General features: G+C 51.0%; 1 protein-coding gene across 1 annotated transcript in view; it reads left to right on the forward strand.

Moving 5' to 3' along the window:
• Nucleotides 1-21,391, forward strand: part of PLCL2 (phospholipase C like 2) — a 211,260-nt gene that overhangs the window by 152,363 nt on the left and 37,506 nt on the right. Inside the window, exon 4 of the mRNA XM_027549575.1 lies at nt 5,455-5,530. Within this exon, the coding sequence (XP_027405376.1) occupies nt 5,455-5,530 (76 nt within the window). The remainder of the gene's footprint in view (nt 1-5,454; nt 5,531-21,391) is intronic.

Consider the following 21,391-nt stretch of genomic DNA (forward strand, 5'->3'; position numbering starts at 1 on the left):
TCCTGAGGGACTTTCGCTCTCAGCGGTGGGTTGACTTGTCGGACCATGGAGCACAAGGGTGGCGGTCCTCTCGTGACACTGAGTGTAGAGACTGCCACAGGATAACCCGGGATGGGTGGGAACCGCTGCTGTGGACCAAACTGGCTTGTCTTCTGCAGACCTTGGCCCTCGGTTCAGGCGTGCTGTGTGGTTAGCCGTCCCTAGGGTCCTAAGAGGGGCCCGCTTGGTCCACGAGCTGCTCCTGCCGCCGGGGCACCTGCCACGAGCTTGGTCCTGAGCTGCTCCTGCCGCCGGGGCATCCTTTGTCCTCCAAGGACAGCCATGGGGGTCTGGGGTGTGGGGAGGTGGGGCAGCGGTGGGCTGTATATCGCTGGTACCAGCTCACTGATGAGTTTGCGAATGACAGCCAGCTGTTAACGTTTGAGTCGGGGACACACATACCTGCTGTGTGTCACACGGTCACAGGGTCTGTGTCAAAGAACCCCCGCTTCATGCCGTGTGGCCACTCTCTTTCACGCAGCCTTAGCCCTCCTCTGACTGCATTCTCACTGGGAACAGCTGCAGAGGCCGTGTGTCAGGACGGGGTGCGTGCGGGAGGGCTCGGGAGGAAGCGTCCGAGGTCTGAAACTGTCGGCCGGCTTGAAGGGAGGGGAGTCTAGGGCTCAGAAGATGGCAGCGCTCTGGCCGTGGGGCTGCTCTCACCCACGGACTCAACGTTGCTAGCGAAGTTCTTTTGTAATCATCAAAATCTGGGTCCCTGGGGTGAAAGGAGATTTGGGGTCTTGTCCAAAATCTGACATAAAGTCCTTACAAAAAGACATAGATTTGCTTATTCTGAAAACAGAATGTTCTTACTTAGATGCAAATTGTAAACAGAAAATAAGTGGTCTACAGGAATATAGTAAGATAAAATAATTAGTAATAGTTTTTCCCATAACCATATCTATAGACAGAGACGTTTAACTTTCAAAACAAGGCATTTTTATGAAAGGCATTCCTGATTTCTTTTCAATTTAATAAAATGTGAATTTTAATTTGTACTTTGTGTTTAGTTGAAACTGCCTACTTTTTGTCTGCCTGAGTCCTGTCCTGAAACCTTATCTTGAACTTGACTTATGAACTGGGTTTCTGGGCTATGTTAAATCAATAGATTTTCCTAACATATTAGTTCCATAAATTTAGGAGGTACTCGTAACTGGACACTAATATAGAATCCACTGTGTTCAGTCACTCGGTTGTGTCCGAGTCTGTGACCCCACAGACTAGCCCTGCCAGGCTCCTCTGTCCACGGAACTCTCCAGGTGAGAATACTGGAGTGGGCTGCCCTTTCCTACTCCCGGGGATCTTCCCAATCCAGGAATCAAACTCAACATCTTTGAGTCTCCTGCACTGGCAAGGGGAGTTCTTTACCACTAGCGCCACCTGGGAAGCCCTTAACAACAGCAGTGTAGAAGCATCTTGTGCCTTGTAAACAGTGTGAGGCTCCCGTGGTAAGTCACTCGGGCTGGCAGCTGGGTGTGTGATGTCGGCGCTGAGACTTAACACCTGTGCATTTAAGGAGTGTTGATGAATGTATTTGCATTAATGCAAATCGTGGTTATAAAACCAGTCACTCTACCGGGCCTTGCATTATGGTGACATATTAATGTAACATATGCAGAGAAAATTAGATAACTGAAAGCAGTTTTTCCCTTCAACTCATCCCTTGATGTCACGCCCCATCTATCTGCTTTTGTCTAGCCTGAGGTGCGTATTCTATTGGTTTTATATTAAACGTAAATGACTTCTGTTTTTTAATAATGAATTGATAAGTGGAGCCCAGGAAATTGTTTACCGTTGTCCTTAAGAAAATAGCTTTGCAAAGTGCTTTGTAGAAACGTCATTTAAACCACACTCGTGTGCCCACGTCAGGAGGGAGATGCTGTCCATCCAGTGTGTAGCCTGTTGGGAGGCCGGGCGTCCCCTGCCTCTGGCCCCTGTCCTGGTTGGGGTGCGCTCTCCTCTCGGGCAGCTCTGCTTGTGGTCAGGACCCGGCGTGGTACCGTGGGCACCGCGGAGGCCCCGAGTCACGCGCGATACCTGTGCCCAGGTGCTTAGTTACAGCCTTTGCCCGCACACCAGGCGGCCTTGGAAAAGACGCTTCGCTCTGGAGCCCTCCGAGTTCTCATCCGTGGAACCAGTGCCACCGCCCGCCTCCCGTGGGCCTGGGAGATGGAGAGCGCTGGCAGGTCCCCGGGGCCAGCGAGGCGTCGACACGCTCACTCGGACTCACTCAGCCGGCACTCGGACCATCAGTGATCACAGCGTTGCAGCGTGGCGGACCTGGCCCGAGGCTGGTCCTGCCCCGCGCTCACGATGCCCCACGCGTCCCCGCCGCGCCCTCAGCGCCTCTGGGCAGAGTTGTCGGCCGAGTGGGAGCCATACCTCGGCCTGCCAGGCGGGTGGGGGGGGAAGGCCGGCCCGGCCCAGCCCTCCCGGCCCCAGGCCCTCCCGGGACTACAAGCTTCATTATAAGTACGCACTCTGCAGCTGCAAAACGGGCCAAGCCGGCAGCTCCTCCTCCCCAAGGGGATGCTGACTTCACTCCGTGACAGGGGGGGCAAGGGAGTTGCCCCCGCTGAGGCCGGGGGGTTTCTTCCTTCCAGTGTCTGGGCTCTGCTGACCGGTGACCCCGTCTCCTGGGCCTGTCCCCGCGGAACCCCCGCTGCTCTGCGCCGCACGCGGTGATGGGGCTGCCCTATCTCCTCCCGGTGCCTGCCTCCCTCCGCCGGGGTGTTGGCCGCCCCCGTGGTGTAGATGCTGCGTGCAGCTCAGGGGCCGCTCCGTCCCGGTACTGGGAGGAGGACGTGGTGCTGAGCCGGCCCACGCCCTGCTCCAGCTCAGGGGTCTCGGTGTTGGCCTGGGAGCACGTGGGTGGCGGCCGCGGGACCCCGGCTCTGTGAGTACCCTCTGCTCGGGGCTCCGGGCCTCCTGTCCTTCACGGGCACTCAGCACCCTCAGGGTCCCGCACGCGGAGCTTGAGGGCCCCATCGTCCCCGGGGCAGAGGACGCGTCCTCCCGCGGCACAGAGCTCGGGGCAGGGCGGTGTCCGTCTCCAGCTCCTCGAAGTGGAACGTGGGCTTCTGAAGCCCTGTTGTCTTTTGCGCTTAAAAGGTGCAGCGCCTTTGGCGATACCTGAAACTGGAAGATGCTTCTAAGAATAAAAATGTGAGCTGTTGTTGCTCTGAGCCTTGTCACAGCAGGCTTTTCAAACAAAGCTAGTATTAGTGAGCGCAGGACAGGAAGGCCTGCTCATTCTGCTAACATGGGGCCCCCGGAGGTGCCTGGCCCCCAGGTGGGAGGGGAGCCCCCTGGGACATTGCTCTGTGCAGGCTCCAGCCACAAACCTCCCCTCCTCTGATCCCTGCATTATTGTGAACCCTCATCATGCCTTTCATTAAACTCAGCCTGCAGGTGGGAAATAAACTATGGCTCGCCACATTTATGGTCTCGCGCTGGGTGACGAAGCCGAGGAACCCACGTGAAGCTGTGCCTGCCCTGCACCCCCGCTCCCCCCAGCGCGGACCTCTGGTGACCACCTTCCCCCACAGGCTATCTGGAGGCCCGAGTCTTCCCTCGCGGCTGTTACCACTGCTGCACTGCCCCCTTGTCTCACGGCCAGGCGCCTTTCTTTGCCCACCCCCTCCCGCTCAGTTTGAAGGAGGGAGACAGGATTGGCCAGTTCCCTGACACTGAGCTGGGACAGCCAGCATCCTTGCTGGAAGACGTCCTGGCTTCTTGGTGTGTCTTATTTGGCTCCACATCAAAGCTGAGAAAGGTTACTGATGACGGTCTGAACCTTTTCAGTATGCAAATTGTGGAATGGTACAAATGACTTTCCATCGGTATCATTGAGTTCTGAACTATTCGTTTTTGTCACTGCCTGTTCAGTATGTCACGCTGTAAAGTAGAATATTTTAATTTACAGGAATGACTCAGATCTTAAAGAGCGAGTGTGGAAAGACTGCATTCCCAAGCGGGAGGCCTGCCACGGGGCTGTAGACTTCCTGCAGACAGCGGCTGAGTCCTTTCGGTTACCGGCCCCAGTGGTGTTCAAGGGCTGCCCGGAGGGAACCTCACAGATAATGAATGAAGGCCTGAGCGAGCACCTGCTTTGACCTTCAAACTTCACAGTGTTTACTGGCATTTTCTTAGAACAGTGGACGTTGATAAATGCTGTGTGACTCACTTTAAGAATCTGGTGTACTTCTTAAGAGGCATGTTGATTATGCTTTAGTTTAAACAAGTACAACTAATAAAATATGGTGCTCTTCAAGTTATATAAATAATCCAACCTACATACATTTAGTTTCTATAAAATAAGTACTGTGGCAGCCAGCGATAAGTACTATAAAGAAAAACTAGGCAGAATTTAGGAATGGAAAATGATGGAGTGGTGTTTGTTATATAAAGTAAAATGGCCATGCAGCAGAGATGAGTAATATTATCACATGAAATATTTGGACATTTAAATACAAAAAGCTAACAATCAACAGGGACCTACTATGTAGCACAGAGAAGCCTACTCAGTATTTTGTAATAACCTGTATAGGGAAAGAATCAGAAAAAGAATGGATATATGTATAACTGAATCACTTAGCTGTATATCTAACACTAATACAACACTGTAGATCAGCTGTACTCCACTATGAAATGAAAATTAAATTTAAAAATATGAATACAAAAATCGAGAGTCTACCCTTATGGCGAGGATTATAATTGTACCTATTTGAATCATGAGAACTGAATCTGGCCTTCCCATTTTCATAGCAATTTCAGAGCCAAAAAGTTTACTTCAGACAGATCTTTCCCCAGCACTTTGGTGAATAAAATAATGGGTCAGCTGCACCCTGTTCCTTTTTCTTAATTCAGGCATAGCTCCTGAATCAAGCACATGCAGTGGAGCAGGACCTCAGCGCTGGAATTCGAAAATCACTCATAGGCACGCTGCAGACACTGGCTTGGGGATAGCATTCCTGATGTATCACATAAATGTTGTTTTTGATCCTCATCGGAAGTTTTAAACCGCTTCTCAAACGGAGGCATCTTGGGTGAATTGAGTGAGGCGTTTGGGTGCTGCAGCTTTCTATAAGGTGATGAGGTTTTAACATGAAGGACGGATCGGATGTGCACCCGTGTCCATTTCTTTTCATACTGAAAGGGACTCAGTTCGGTGCTGGCTCGAGGGTCACATCCAGTGTGAGCACCTTGGGGACACATTCCTCACCGTCTGGTCTTATCGCTCGTGTTGGGAGGTGTGACTTGATCAGTTTCCCCGTGAACCTGAGTGGGGTGTCAGGTGGGGGGCCTGTGGCTGCATTCGCTCAGCCACGCCGGGGGAGGGCCTGGCCCGAGCAGGGACCCTCCTGCATCCAGCTGTCCGTGTGACCGCCTGTCCGGGTGTTTCCCTTGCAGATGATCCAGTCCCTCAAGGCGCTGATCGAGAATGCAGACGCTGTGTATGAAAAGATTGTACACTGTCAGAAGGCAGGTGAGTGAGAATCTCTTTCTTTCCTTTAATGTTAGTTGCATCGTCTATTTTGCTCCTAAGTTATTTCATCTTTTTGATACTATATTTAAAAAAAAATCAGATATAAAAAGTGTTTCTTCGTGGCTAAAGAAAATACTAATTCCTTGGTTCTCAAGGAATTTCTTGGTTCCTTGGTTCTGCATAACAGACTTACATGGGATGTCGGGAGGGGTATGCGGGGAGCTTTTAAAGCATATTGATGTAGTCTGGGGCATGGCTTGAGTCCATGGCTGTTAAAGGTTCCCGAGCATTTCTAACCTGCCATTCAGATTGAGACCCCGAGCGCTCATCTGTTCCTCCTGCGTGTTCCCTGAGTGGCCACCCCTACCAGCCGTGACTGCATAGCTGACGCAGGGCAGGTGAGACCGGGCACAGAAGGAGTGAGTTCTTAGCAAGGAGAATGGATCCCAGTTACCGCCTCTTGAAACTGTTAACGCACCGGCATTTCCACATGCTGATGCATTCCTTCATTTCACAACCAAATGTTACGCTGGATTATAAAATTCTGCTTATGTAAATTTTAGCTATGATAAAACAGAAAGGTCAAGTGTTCTGCATTATGATACGAATAGGCAAAATGGACTTCTTTTGATTTTCAAATTTTGAGTGTCAATATGGGGAATATTCATAATTCATAAATAAGGAAACTGTCCTTAATTTCTTGGGGGTTTTGGTTGCTGATCTTTCAAATCAAGAGACAATAACTATTACCTGGCCTTAAAAAAGTCATCTCTCATCTCAGAAATGAACTCGTTTAAAATCGATTTAAGGCAAAGATACGTGGGACAATTTCTCTTTTGATGTTTATTGAAGAATATGCACATTGGTCAAAAGGCCTCATCTTGTTAGCAAGATATTATTATATTAGCAAAGTAATCCTCTTACGCCTAGTCCTTTGTGAAACACAGCCACAACTAAAGCAGGTTATAATAATTACCATTTTTATCATGCTACTGCTCTCCATAAAAATCATCAAATCTAAAGTTCTGACCAAACTTCTAAGTTCCTATGCATGGTCATTGCTGACTGGCCCATTTACTTTGCCAATCTTATACGTAAAAATTATTAATTCAATCATCTGTTCATCTAATAAATATGTTTTGTGCTGTGCATAAGGTGCTTGTAAGACCTATTACATACCAAAATATTAAAAAACAAGTAAGGTTTTTGTTTTCTAGAACCTTCAAGTCAAACAGGAAGTATGAAAGTAAGCACTCAGTCAAACAGATACAGTCCTTGGCGTGTGTGACTCAGGGCCCTGGACTTGGCTGGGGCGGCCGTGGGGGACCCTGGTGTTTAAGTGGAAAGGGAGACGTTGAATGTTCAGTGATGATCATAGTGGCTGGGTTCGGAGGACCACGGCAGGCAGGCCCTGTAGGAAGGGGCAGGTACGGGGTCGTTGGTCCAGCCGGGCTCTGTCTGCTCCCCACCCCTGTTTCCACGCAGACTCCACGAGGCAGGGCTCTGCCCCCTCCCATCAGCCTGTCCTCATCTTCCTGTGGCCTCAGCTTTCCTGATTCCAGGGCTTGGGTCATGGACCCGTTTCGTTCAGCCCCTCAGTCGTGTCTGGTTCAGCTGACGAGCCTCTTCCATCACTGAGTCTTCTGCTAACGTGTCCTGTCTTCCGAACCGGGCGGTGACCTGTGCACCAGGCTTGCAGGCGGGTGACTCTCTGTTTCACCCATGACCTCTGTTCTAACATCTGTGCGCTGGAGTTGCTCAGATAGAAACTGGCTAAATGTGACTTGGCTTTTATGAAGTATTTGATTCTATTTAATGCATGTACTGCTATGAGAATTGTGGACTGTTAGCATCTGAAACTGGAGAAGGAAATGGCAACCCACTCCGGTGTTCTTGCCTGGAGAATCCCAGGGATGGCGGAGCCTGGCGGGCTGCTGTCTGTGGGGTCGCACAGAGTCGGACACAACTGAAGCAACTTAGCAGTAGCAGCAGCAGCATCTGAAACTACATTTACTGGGGGAAAAGGAGCTGGTTATTCATTTAACAATTTGAGTTATTGGCAGTCCTTTGCAACTTCATTGCTCATGACATTGATGATGTTTGGCATCGAGCAGCCTTATATTGTTCTTCTGTTTGATTTCAGTAAGGGATATATTTGCTTGTATTTAAAAAGCTGTGGAGTCTTGCCTGTTAAGGGTTTTGCTTTAGGTGGGGGTGAGAATAACCACTGTAATGGTCTGAGCTGCTCTGGGTTGAAAGCCCTTCAGAGTCCCGTCCGATCATCATTTGCTTTCACAATTACTGCCGGCCGCCTACACGGGCCTTCTGTTATCCCAAGCGCTTATTTTAGAGCCTCGGAACCTTTGCTTCTCGTGTTTACAGTTATCGTAAGGCAGATCATTCTTAGTCATCTAAAGAGTTGCTAGTCTGTATTGGGCTCAAAAACATTTGCATAAGATTTTACTTTGGGTAAGTAATTATTCTTCTGCTTGCAGAGCTTTAATCTTGCAATGAGAAGATATAGGTCTCCAAAGTGCTGGAAGAGAGGATTGTTCTAGAAGTATTCCAGACTTTTAAACACAAATTGAACCTTTGTGTAAATAATTAAGTGAGAATAAAGACTTGCATACCCACCTCTCATCCCATGTTAAAAACTGCATCCAGTTTGAACAGGGTCAGACTCCCCGCTGTGTAACTGATGTTTGAGCTAGAAACGTGTCTACTGATGCTGTCATTGGGAAGAGGGACTGAGGCTGGGGAGGAACCCCGGGAAGGGAAGACCTGCAGCCAGCGTTGGGACAGGGACCTGCATGCCAAGCAGTGACCGGGAGAAAGCAAGGGAGGGTGGTGGGGACAGCCAGGCGGCAACCGTTGGGGCTCCTGAAGAGCCCGCTCTTTAAGGAAGAGAGTATGGCAGCGAGGACGTTTAGAGGATTAAATGGAAAGTGAAGTAGTTCAGTCGTGTCCGACTCTTTGAGACCCCATGGACTGTAGCCTACCAGACTCCTCCGTCCATGGGATTCTCCAGGCAAGAGTACTGGAGTAGGTTGCCATTTCCTTCTCCAGAGGATCTTCCCTACCCAGCGATCAAACCTGGGTCTCCCACATTGCAAGCAGATGCTTTTACCATCTGAGCCACGAGGATTAAACAGAAATCTTAATAAGAAAACTACGTTCCTAGGAATGTGGAAGATCCAGTGAAGAGGCAAAGAGTGAGTGTGAAAGTCGTTCAGTTGTGTCCGATTCTTTGCGACTCCATCGACTGTATAGTCCCTGGAATTCTCCAGGCCAGAGTACTGGAGTGGGTAGCCTTTCCCTTCTCCAGGGGATCTTCCCAACCCAAGGACTGAACCCAGGTCTCGCGCATTGCAGGTGGATTCTTTACCAGCTGAGCCACCAGGGAAGCCCAAGAATCCTGGAGTGGGTAGCCTATCCCTTCTCCAGGGCAGGCAAAGATGACGATGCTAAAAGATGCACCTGGGCTGAAGGAATGCAGGAAGTGAGGAGGGTAGGTGTCACGTGTAGCTGTGAAGCACTTGACCCTAGAATGTGGGGAGGAGCGCCCTTCTGAGATAATGCAGAGCTGCGCTGCGTAGATGCCTTGTGGAGGGGAGGGGTGTCTTCCCCTGAAAAGGGGGGACACCAGCTCTGGGGAGGGCCAGGAGGAGGGGCCAGGGCGGGCAGGGTGTGGAGCGTTTGCTCAGAGCCAGAGGCGCCAGCGGCAGAGGCTGACTGCATGTTTGGATCACAGGGAGGGATGTGGGCTGAGTGAGTCCTGGCTGCCACGGAGTGCAGGAAGGGTCTGAGTTGAGTAACAGCACACAGCCTCCTGGTCTAGCAAGGGCTGTTCTCCCAAGAAGTAGCCAAGTTGGGGGTGTGGGTTAGGAACAAGCCTCCATCAGGGACAGCACTGTCAGAGTTCCCTCAAGGTCTTTCTAGAAGTCTGTAAAAGCTGACGAAGCCAGACTCTTCCAGGGGAAACATCTTTTCCTCTTTCTAATATCTCGCTCTTTCTCTCCTTCAATGGCTCCAAACCTGGCAGCCTGTGTTTGAATTTTAATTTTCTGTTTAGTCAGCTGAATTGATCTGTTTCATTAAAAAAATAGGAAGATGATCTAGAAGGAAGCCCAACCTGCTCTGCTTCGGTGCACTGGATGTTTTTATCGGGAGAATTTAAATGGAAAATCATTTGTTCTCTGGAAAGAAAACAGAAATTAATGACTAACTTCCTCTCCAAGATGGTGAATTAACACATCCGTTTAATCTCTGCTCCATTCTGAGCCTCATTAAAATGACAGCAGGGTTTTGTTTTGTTTTTAACAAGGACAAAGAAAACAGGGGCAACAAAATTTTGGAAACTGAAAACCAGAGAATTGGCTCAGCTGACTCGAGAAAGCTGGGCCTGAAGCTGGCTGTGGCAGGGGGAGCCAGCCTGCAGTGTGACTTGCGTGCCTTTGGGAGTTGGGGACTAGGCGGGGATAAGAGAGGACAGCCTTGGAGAGCTGGATTCAGAAGCTATTGGATCCCAGTTGGCGGGGATGCCCCGTGTCGTGTGCGTCCTGACGGTAGGGGAGGCTAAACATAGCCCAGTCCTCCTCCTTCCTCTGGGCAGGAGGCCACGCTTGCTTCCCCCAGGCATTAATAGGCAATGCCTAGGAGAAAAGTCTCAACGGTGGAAGTGCGTTGCTTAGAAATACGGGGGGACTTCCCTCCTGATCTGGTGGCTAAGAATCCACCCGCAGTGCAGGGGACTCGGGTTCAGTCCCTGGTCTGGGAAGACTCCACGTGCCCCAGGGCAGCTAAGCCCGCGGGCCACGACTGTGGGTGTGTGGCACAACTGTGAGTGTGTGTGTGCGCCCCGGAGCCTGTGAGCCATGCTCCTGAGGCCACACGCCCTAGTGCTCCAGGACATGAGAGGCCACGGCAACGAGGAGCCCACGCGCCGCCCACAGAGAGAGGTCCCCGCTTGTGCAGCTCGAGTAAAGCCCGCATCGCAACGCAGACCCAGCACAGCCAAAAATAAATAAAACTTAAAAGAAGAAACGTGGACTCAAGTACTCAAAAAGGACACACACTCAGCTAGAGGGGCTGGACGTGACTGCTTCTGGAGAGGGGGACGGGGGACTACTCTTCGCCTTTAAACTGCATGTGTGCATATGTCTCACAAGCATTAAGTCACTGCTCAGTTTTAATTGAGTTTACTAAGGCTACGAAGGAGGAAAGGAGGGCGGGAGGGGTGGAGCTGTGGCAGGAGTCCCTGACCACTGTGGTCCTGGAGCAGGCGTGGCCACCCCCCAAGCTTGGGGACCGGGGGTGAGGCAGGCGGTTGCCTCGGGGAGCCTGGTGCAGAGGTGGGGTCCGCGCCTGCTGGGCAAGAGCCCAGCTCCTTGTCTGGTGGGACAGTCAGTAACCTGCTGTCTGGGGAGGACTGTCAGGAAGGGGGCGATGGAGCCCTAAGCGAAAGAAAGCCCGGGACCCCCCACCCGTTCAGGGGGGTCCCCTGTTGGCAGGGATGCAGCCACATGGAGTACAGAGGGGTGGAAGGTGGCTCGGAAATAACAGAAGCTTTCTTTACTCTTCATTTCCGTCCCTTTAATGGACGTTTTCCTGGAATGGGTTCTACACCATTCCTGCTTTCTTAAAAGTGGCTCCCAAAAGTCATCTGAACTTTTGGTGACTCAGGGTCATCCTGAGACGTGTCTGTTATTTGCGGTGGCTGATGCAGCCATATCCCCAAGAGCCTTAAGTTCTGGGGGGAGCCCTTAAACTGCGCACTGGGGCTTCCTGCTCTGCCTGTTAGGACCCCATTCCCAGGAGTAGCATCCCATTTCCAGGGGTCCTGTTAGCATCCCATTCCTCTCCCTGTGAGGGAGCTCGATAGGTGCATCTTACCTAGAGGCAGAGTGCCCGACCGCGCGGTGTGGGGTGAACAGGCAGGACGCCCGTGAGCAGGGTGGGCCTGCTTGGAGCCCTCTGTCCATTTGCAGACTCTGGAGCTCAGTGTGCTCGTAGGAGCCGGGGTTTCCAGAGAAGTGACCTGTCACCATCCATCACTTGCTTTGCTCACATCCTTGTCTTGCCCAACACAGCACACGTAAGATCGTCTGTACAGGTCATCCTGGAAGCACTTCACAGGTGTTCTGTTAACAAGGTTCAATAAAGGAATCCCAGGAGCCTGTAAGTTCCGTGTTGGTGTACATCAGGCGGTTTCTCAGCCCTGGTCCACGGGGAGCGGGAGGCTCGTCCCTGGGGACCCGGGGACCCGGGTGCCGGGTGCTCCGTGCCGTGTGCTGCTGTGGGCGTGGGGTTAGTCACTCAGCTCCTCTGGCTCCCTTTGCTCCCTCTAAGTGACACTGTGCTTCCCTGGTGGCCCCAGGGCTTCTGAGGTGCAGCGACCTCAGATCGGTGGGTGACGCAGCTGTTGTGGAACGCCCTGAGCACGGGCGCTTAGGAGGAGGACACTGACAGGTGAGCCCGCTGCGACTCAGCCGCATCAACTGCAGCCCATCGGCGCGCTTCCGGGGGAGCTCGTGCCTGACTCGGACGGCGCAGAGTGAGCTCTCCGAAGGTGAGGCGTGGAGTCCCTTAAGGCCTCTGAGGCCCTCAGCACCCTCCTCTCCTTGAGGAGCCACCAGATGCTCCCCAGGCACTTCAATTAACTGGTAGTCAGTGACTTCCCTGGTGGCTCAGCTGGTAAAGAATCCGCTTGCAGTGCAGGAGACCTGGGTTCGATCCCTGGCTTGGGAAGATCCCCTGGAGAAGGGATAGGCTACCCACTCCAGTGTTCTGGCCTGGAGAATTCCATGGGCTGGATATTCCATGGAGTTGCAAAGAGATCGCCTTTCCCTCCACTTCACAGTAAAACCACAGACGCCAAGAAGTCGTGAGGGTGCTGGGGGGACCAGAGCTCAGCTGGCGGTTGAGCCGGGAGGGCGGCGTGTCCGGGAGCAAGGCTGATGGAGGGGAAACCCAGGGTGACTCTGTGCCCGGGGCAGCCGGGCCCAGGTCAGCAGTGCCCGCGATGCAGACGGGTGTGGGAGCGGCAGGCCGGAGGAGACACCAATCCAGAAGCTCTAACGAAACGTCCACACACACGAAGCACCCTGATGGGTTGTGCCGCGTGGGAAGAGTTCTGTACGGCAAAGGCGAGCAGAAGCACAGCTGCGCCAAAAATGAGAAACAGGAAAATGCCAGTGCTGCGTTCCCGGGAGGGCTGATGTCTCTGACACAGGAGGAACTCCTGAAGTCAGAAACCCCGAAGCTCGTGTTCTCTGCAAAGAACAGGAACACAGGTCACAGCCAGGGAAATTCAGAAGACTCTAGAATGAAAAGAGAGGATGTCCAGACACACCGTAGATGATGCAAACCTGTGGCCGGCAGACGGACAGATGGGAACAGTGTCTCAACCCGGCCTGTCAAAGCGGAAGTCAGGTAGTAGGCGATGGAAAATAAAGAAGCAGAGTAAGTACAGCGCTCACGGTGTCCGTCAGTGACGAGTGTTCTGGGATCAGCGAGGCCAAAGGCACAGGGCGTGCCGGGCAGGGCTGGGGGCGGATGGCTCCTTTCAATCCGGTGTTCAGCCCAGACCTCAGGGAAGCAGTGACTTCTGTGCAGGCCTGACTGCAGGTGGCAAGCAAGCGCTTCAGGCCTCTAGAAGGGGATTATCTCAGGCAGAGGGGCCGTGAGCCGGGGTGGAGGTGGCAGGACCAGGCTGCACCGGCCAGGCTGGTGTAGGGAGGCTGGCCCTGCTCTCAGAGAGGGCGCTCCTCCTCGGTCAGGGCGGAGGCATGGCCGCACCAGACACGCGGTGGGTGGGCAGGGAAATGCAGATGCCGGAGGACCCCCCGGGAGGCTTTTTACCCACCCAGCCCGCCAGACCAGCACTGCGGTTTGACCCGGACTGGTTGGGGCGATGCTGATGCAGAATGCGCACATGCTGGATACTCTGATGGTCATGCTCACAGGATTTATTTGTGGATCGGACGCAGGGCAGCAGAAAGGGAGGAGGGTGGGCCTGTAGGGTTCTTGGCTGGGTTTTCTTTACCAAGACAGGGAGGGCCCCAGGAGAGAGGGCTGGAGGGGGGCGATCAGAGGTTTTAGGCGTGTCAAACTTGACGAGCCTGGTCGACTTCCAAGTCTAAATGTTGGAGAGCAGTCCCGACTGGACACGATGAATTTGGAAACCATAAGCGCAAAGGTGGTCTTCCAAGCTGGGAGACCAAGCTCATCGGAGAAGGATGGTGAAAAGAGACGACAGAGCCCTGGTCCTGGGCGTGTGGGTATCGGAGAGACAGGAGAGCAAGTGTGGGGCGTCAGGGCGCAGTCAGACGGGGTGGGAGGGCGCTGAGCTTCCAGAGGACGAGGTGTTTCAGGGAGATGCTGGTGTGCGTAGCTCAGAGCCAGTCACATCAGAGACCCGAGTCCCTGCACACAGGGATGATGACTGACAGGTGGGGCACCCGGGCCGCTGAGGACTCTCCTGTGGTTACGGGTGTGATCCCGTCCACACCTATGAGAGCCACATGGCAGTAAATTTCAGAATTACAAACCACGCACACTTCGAGCCAGCAGTTCCTATTCAGTTTATGCTATGTCTTTGGTTACATATTTAGGAAAATACTTATGCATAGAGTTTCCTTTATAACATCGAGAACAACCTCAAGCTTACAACCTAAGTTCAGTAGTAGAGTTCTTGTTAAATACAACAGACGCATGTGATGAGACCTTATGCAACCATTTAAAAAAAGTCGTGTGTGTGTATATATTTACCTGTGTGTATGCACAGACATACTCCATGTATACACATATGTAAGGAAGATGCTATATATACATAAAGGTAAAAAAACCACTTGTATCACTGTATGGGTGTGTGTGTGCACAGACATAGATTCAAAGGCAAGGCAGGCGGTGCGTGCTATTTGCTGGTGGTGGTGGTGGTGAGGTTGCTAAGTCGTGTCCGACTGTTGTGACCCCATGGGCTGTAGCCCATCAGGCTCCTCTGTCCGTGGGATTCTCCAGGCAAGTGTACTGGACTGGGTTGGTGCTGTTTGCTAAGGTGTTTCAAAGGCCCGACCGGAGACTGCAGCCCGGAGCACTGCTGAGGGCCCCACCCTCTGGACGAGGCCGCTGGAGAGGAGGTCACAGTGGTTGCCCAGGGGAGGCGACAAGGAGGCCGGGGGTGGGGACACTCCGTGTCCCAGTCTATGCTTTTTAAATTATTGTGCCGTGTGACTTTTATACGGTCAAACATAAGAGGGGGAGAAGGAAAGGGAGCGGTGGGCAGGGTGGCGTCCCAAGGGGCTTGTGTGGGCCTCCGGTGCTGGTGGGGGGACTTCCCCCAGTGCCCAGACACAGGGTCCCCGGCGGGGGAGTCTCATCTTGGGGGTGTCACCGCTGGGGAGGCTGCCGTTTGCTCCTCCTCTGAGCCCCCAGCCCGCGTTTAGAGGGCGGCATGGGGAGGGGCCCCATGGAGGGTTAGTGATGCCTGGACCACCTCACCTGCACCACCGCCCCTGGAGCCCTGGCTGCCGCGACCGCTCACAGAATCACGAAGTCCGGTGTCTCCGCACCTCCACGGGGCCTGTGGCGCCTGCACCCAGGAGGTGCCCCTCTTCAGACCCCAGCGCTGGGGGCACCCGGCTTCAGACCCGGGGCTGGGGGCGCAGGGCGTGGGTTACAAAGCCCGTGCATCTGAGCAGGTTCTGCCTGTGAATCAGGTGGAAAAAATGATCCCTCTCTTGTTCCCAGGGTACTTTGATGGTGTGCGCTGAGACCACGTGGTGCCTTTAAACCGTGATAAAGTGAGGTCCCTGACAGACTTGTGTTCCGTGGAATTCCACCTTCCAGAAAGTAGCTCACTGAACCTCATTTGGAAAATTAAAAACGTTAAAATGATCAATACATATCTCCCTTTGTCACCGTTTGAAACATCCCTACTTCTGGCTTCTGTTTCCAGCAGACACAAAAAATATTTCTGCACAGGACATGTGTGTGATAAAAGAGCTTTCTAGGACAGCAAAGTAAAGTTTCAGGTGGAAAAGGAATCTTTCAGTGTATACATTTGAGATCGATTTGTCTCTTGTATTTTTTTAAAAATTATAGCTGCTTCTGAAAATTTTGAACCATGAGCTACATGGTATATTTTAGATTCAGATCATTTATATAGGTATAGACGTTCTATCCAGAATGTTTGAGAGGTCATCCACTTCATATTTGGCATGAATAAATGCCATTTATTTTCTGCAAAGAGGAAATGCTGCCATGCTTCTGCCTGAGGCTCCCCTTCCTTCAAATCAAAGCCTGTTCTTATCTCAGGGTTGTATGTAAAATGTATTCTACGTTTTTTATTTTTATGACTGCTTGGTTTTCATCTAGGTTTATCTGTGATGGGAAGCAGGAAACTTGATGGGAGTAGAAATTTCTCTCCATTATATGCAGTTGCACTCATGTTTTCAGCTAGCGTAATTATGTATCATCTTAGAAGGTTTACACTTCTTTATTAACTTTTTGAAAACGTGATCATCTATCAGCATTGCATTTCATCTCTTGTCTTTAAGCTTTAAGCCCCTCAAAAACAAAGTATTTAAATTACAGTGTTTTGAAAGAATAATTGGAAAATTATGTGAAACTAATACCTCCATCTATAAAAAATCTGAGCTGTTTAAATTTTTGAGAGATGATGTGGAAAGAAGCAATAAATTTCTAAAATATAGTTTTTTACATAAAAATCAATCTATTTTTGCACGGCCATACCAATTTTTAAAATTTAACATTGTAGCTACAATTGGAAAGGTCCGCCGGGGGCCCCCGGGAGTGGCCTCCCGTTTTATGCACGTGGCCTGTGCGCTCCATTCCCTCAGAGCAGAATGAACTAGATTCTTTAGGATCACTGCCTTTCCATCTGCTTTCTGGCTTCTGTTTGATGCTCTCCGGGTGCCTCAGGGTAAAGAATCTGCCTGCACTGCGGGAGACACAGGTTCGAGCCTTTACTGGGGAAGATCCCCTGGAGAAGGGAATGGCAACCCGCTCCAGTACTCTTGCCTGGAGAGTCCCGTGGGCAGAGGCACCTGGCGGGCTGCAGCCCGTGCGATCTCAGGAGTCGGACGCGACGGAGCGACGAAACCGCTACCACTGCTGCTGTTTGATGGCCTGTTCTCAGGCTCGTTACCACAGAGGGACACGAGCAGGTTCTCTTCTTGGTTAACATCCCTGAAGAAAAATAACCCGTGGCTTTCTTCTGGGAACACAAACTTGGGGTCATGGAGTCAGGAACCTAACCGGGGCGTCTCTGGCGCGGAACAGCTGGGGCTCAGACAGTCCTCTTGACAGAAGGGCAGTCGCAGCGGGCGCCGCCGGGTCTGTGCCGGGGATGCGGCCGTTTGCTGCCTTTTGGACTTTCACCCATGTTTCAGTCCACGTTCCCAAGCACACCGTTGGATTTTTGTAACATGCTCACGGCCGTCAGACTTCCATGCTTTTGAACACACTGTATATTTTGACTGTTACATGATGTAGCACGTTGAAATTGATCACATCATGTTTTTCAGAAGACTGTTTATGTAGTTAGTATTGGTGTTCACATGAAGTGTGCTCAGACTCAACAGAGATTTCCATTTCTTTGACCAGAATTAGCGGTTATCTCTTGTCTTACCTGCATGGCAACGTTGACATAGAAGCAGGGAATCCTGATTCCTTCGCCAGCCTTGTTGAATGGTTGTCCCAAATGAGACCTTCTTCCTTTGAAGAAAACATGGGCAAGAGGAACATGCTTCATCTGAGGCCCTCACAGTGCCATTTCGTTCAGATCAGACTAGGAAATGGGGCAATGACGAAGAGAACAGATACGGTTACTTTGTTAAACAACCAAGCCAGGCAAACAACTTCCCGTGGCTCTAAAACGTGCAAATTTATGATGCAGATGTGTGGGCATCGTATTTGGAAGATACTTGCTGGGAAATAGAACTTACTCCTGAAAGAAAAACAGCACCTCTTCCTCCTGCCTCAGTGTTGCTGGCCTGGTTTCTGCTGTGAGACCTGCAGACCTGGTCCACAGCGGGAAGCCCGCCTGCCTCTGCTTCTCCCCGAGGCCACCAGGCCGTGAGAGCTAAGAGCGGCCTTCTTTCTGTAAGAATATGAGATGGCTTTAAATATGCTTAGGAACTTTGAAATACTGATTTTGCTGATGGTCGTTACAAAGAAATCTTGAATGAAATTCTGCCTATCTTCAGAAGAAGGGAGGCTTTTCTTAACTAGGACTCACGGATGACACACACGTGTTTTGGCGTCGGGAGGCGCCCTGTGTCAGCCCCTCCTGTCACAGGCCGGGGAGCAGAGCTTGCACAGAAGCTGTCTTGTTCTGCATCTCCCACGGCACCAAGGGGAGCTGCAGCGTATGGTCCTCTACCAGCTAAGGAGAAGCCGGTTTGGGTGGTTTTCCTGCCTCTCTTCTTATCTTTCTTAGACCCGTGAAGGCTCCACTTAGCAGTGTTATTACGAGGCTGCCTGCCTGCGAGAGCTGCATCTGGGCACCACGCCTGTGTAGACTCCCTTCCCAGATGCAGGGCCTGTCACCCAGAATACCAGCAGCCTAGGCGGACGAAAGACACGCAGATAGCTGGTAAACCTGGGCCGTGTAGAAACCCACATATGTCCTCTGTGTTCAGTACAAAGGGCTGCGTGCCTGCACGTGGAGAGAATGGTGAGTGAGTAAGAAGGCGGGGTGCAGAACCTCCCTCCCTCAGCTGGCCCAAGGACCGGCACGTGGGACTTGTTCCTGAAGAAGTAAGGGGGGCCCAGGCGTCCTGAAACCCAGCTAGCACCCCGAAGCCACAGCTGAGTGGCCTGGCTGCTCCCAGGCCTTGTCTGTGGGGACAGACACCCACAGTCGCCTGTCTTTAATCAGAGTTCAGCATGCTTGTTACTCCACCGAGGACATGGTCAGAACTCCCTTTCTGCCTTGTTATGTATAATTGCTGACGATTTCACAACCAGAATGAGGGCAGTCAGCTACCAGAGGTGCCGTTCACTCTCATTTTCTGTCCAGTCACTAGTGAAAACTCAGAACGCACGTCCTCAAGTTTTCAGAAATTTAAACTTTTCTGGCTGATTATTTTTTAAATATTGAAAGATTAAGCCATCTTTACATTGCCAGTTGCTTGTAATTTATTTTGTAAAGTCTCACATTGTAATAATGTACTCCTCAAAAGCCTACTAAATTTCCCTTACATACTATATTTCCTCATGCAAAAATCCTAATTTGCAGCTGCACCTACTGAGTTTATTCTGGCATTGATTTTAAAAAGGCAGAAGTTATGTCTTCTCATGTCATTATTTTCATGCTGCTGCCCTCTTTACTGCACTACTGCCTCTAGACTCAGCCATTGTATTCCAAAGCAGAGTCACAAGGATTTCTGCATAAGAGGATTGTCAGATAATACAGGCACTAGTTCCCTTACCCGGGCTTGCTTCCCGTGCTTCCAGAAGTCTGCAGCTTTTTACAGCGGTCAGCATGTTTAAGTAATGGGTCTTAGTGGGACTTAACACAACCCATGGTCAAATGACCTGTATATGGTGTGTGGTCAGTAAGTGTTACTGCCTGCCCAATTAGTGTTAATGCTTCAAGCATCAAAAATTATTTTCATTATCCAAATTGATGAGCCCTTTTGTATCTTAGTATTATGAATATTGACTACCGAAATACGGAACTATTATGAAAAGTCCAGTCGTTAAAGAAATCCTAGATAAGAGTTCAGTTTTACCTCTTCACATAAATACTCCTGATTGTTTCATAAAAAGAAACTAGAAAACATTTTAAAAATCTGGTTCAATATAAAATAATTTGGAAATAAATAATTACATAAGTTGGGCCAGTCATTTTAAAAAAACAGGATCTTGACCATCTTGTGTGTCTGGCACTGGAGCTCCCAGGCCTTTGGGTGGAGGCTTGGTCTTGGTTCCCAAATGGAGGTCTCTGCCTGTTAATGTTCCATGGGGTCAGGAGTTCCCTGGTGGTCCAGAGTCCTGGACTTGGGTCTCCCACCTCGGGGGTTTCAGCACCAGGACTTCACAGGCCACACAGAAGACGTAACCCCAAGATTAAAGGTGAAAGAGCATCTAACAGCCAAGAACACCCGAAGAGATTCACACACTTACAAAGGGAAAGGAAAAGAGGAAAAATGAATAACAGCAGGAGTCAAGAAAGAAGAAAGCGATCAAGCCAATAATCAAACCCTTAAGGGAAAATGGATACTAAAAACTAGACTCCCAAAAATGCAGAATGAAAGACAAAACATCAGAAACAGAATTTAAAGCGTGGAAAAAATTGCAGTGCAACTAAGCAGTAAAATGAGGAAAATGAAGTGAATTTATTTTAAAATAAGGTGCTTTTTTTTTAAAAGCAGGAAAGGTTATACAAATTAAAGGAGTAATAAACAACAACATCATAACACCATGGGGAAAAAGGGGGGGGGGAATATACATAGAATATATATGAGGAGAAGGTCCCTGTGACTCCCCCACTTTCCTGCTCCACTCAGTCTGCCTCCTCGGAAAGTCCTCCAGTATTTTCAGGAAGGTCTCTGAGTCTGCTGTGGGCACTGTGGGGTCAGCTCAAACTCAGAGCCTGCCTTGCTTCAGCTTGTACTTATTCCCAAAGTCCACAATCTGATGCTCAGTTCAGTTCAGTTGCTCAGTCGTGTCTGACTCTTTGCGACCCCGTGAACTGCAGCACGCCAGGCCTCCGTGTCCATTACCAACACCCAGAGTCCACCCAAACCCATGTCCATCGGTGATGGCATCCAACCATCTCATCCTCTGTCATCCCCTTCTCCTCCCGCCTTCAATCTTTCCCAGCATCAGGGTCTTTTCCAGTGAGTCAGCTCTTCGCATCAGGTGGCCAAAGTATTGGAGCTTCAGCTTCAACATCAGTCCTTCCAATGAACACCCAGGACTGATCTCCTTTAGGATGGACTGGTTGGATCTCCTTGCAGTCCAAAGGACTCTCAAGAGTCTTCTCGAACACCACAGTTCAAAAGCATCAATTCTTCTATGCTCAGCTTTCTTTATAGTCCAACTCTCACATCCATGCATGAGTACTGGAAAAACCATAGCCTTCAGTAGACGGACCTTTGTTGGCAAAGTAATGTCTCTGCTTTTTAAGATGCTGTCTAGGTTGGTCATAACTTTCCTTCCAAGGAGTAAGCGTCTTTTAATTTCATGGCTGCAGTCACCACCTGCAGTGATTTTGGAGCCCAGAAAAATAAAGTCAGCCACTGTTTCCACCCTTTCGCCATCTACTTGCCATGAAGTGATGGGACCGGGTGCCATGACCTTAGTTTTCTGAATGTTGAGCTTTACGCCAACTTTTCCCTCTCCTCTTTCACTTTCATCAAGAGGCTCTTTAGTTCTTTTCCACTTTCTGCCGTAAGGGTGGTGCTGTCTGCATATCTGGGGCTCACAGTCTGATGCTAGTTCTAGGGAATTGACCTGCTGCCCCTGCGGCTGCACGGCGACTCCCCCTCTTCCCTTTGTGCGCACAGCCTCCTGCTGTTCGGCTTTGGCCCTGGGCCTGGTCCTGCTTACAGGTCTCTATTCTCGGCCGAGACACGGGGTGAAAGGAGCCAGTTGTTGGGGTTCAGTCGCCCTGGGGCGTGTGGGGAGTGCCTGCTGTGCCTGGAACTTGGGGGAAGTCACCAGGCGGCCGTGCGCCTTCCCAGAGGAGTTGGCCCTGTGTTGGGGGCCCCTTGGCAGGGCCAAGCCGCTTGGTCTCCCAGGTAGACGCGCCTTTTGCCTTCGAGCACCCGCCATTTCTCTGCCCTCTGGGGTTCCGAAGCTCCCCGTGACACCGCCTGTGTGGGGTTTCCC

Source organism: Bos indicus x Bos taurus, chromosome 1 (genome assembly GCF_003369695.1).
Source record: "Bos indicus x Bos taurus breed Angus x Brahman F1 hybrid chromosome 1, Bos_hybrid_MaternalHap_v2.0, whole genome shotgun sequence".
Classification (NCBI taxonomy): Eukaryota; Metazoa; Chordata; class Mammalia; order Artiodactyla; family Bovidae; genus Bos; species Bos indicus x Bos taurus.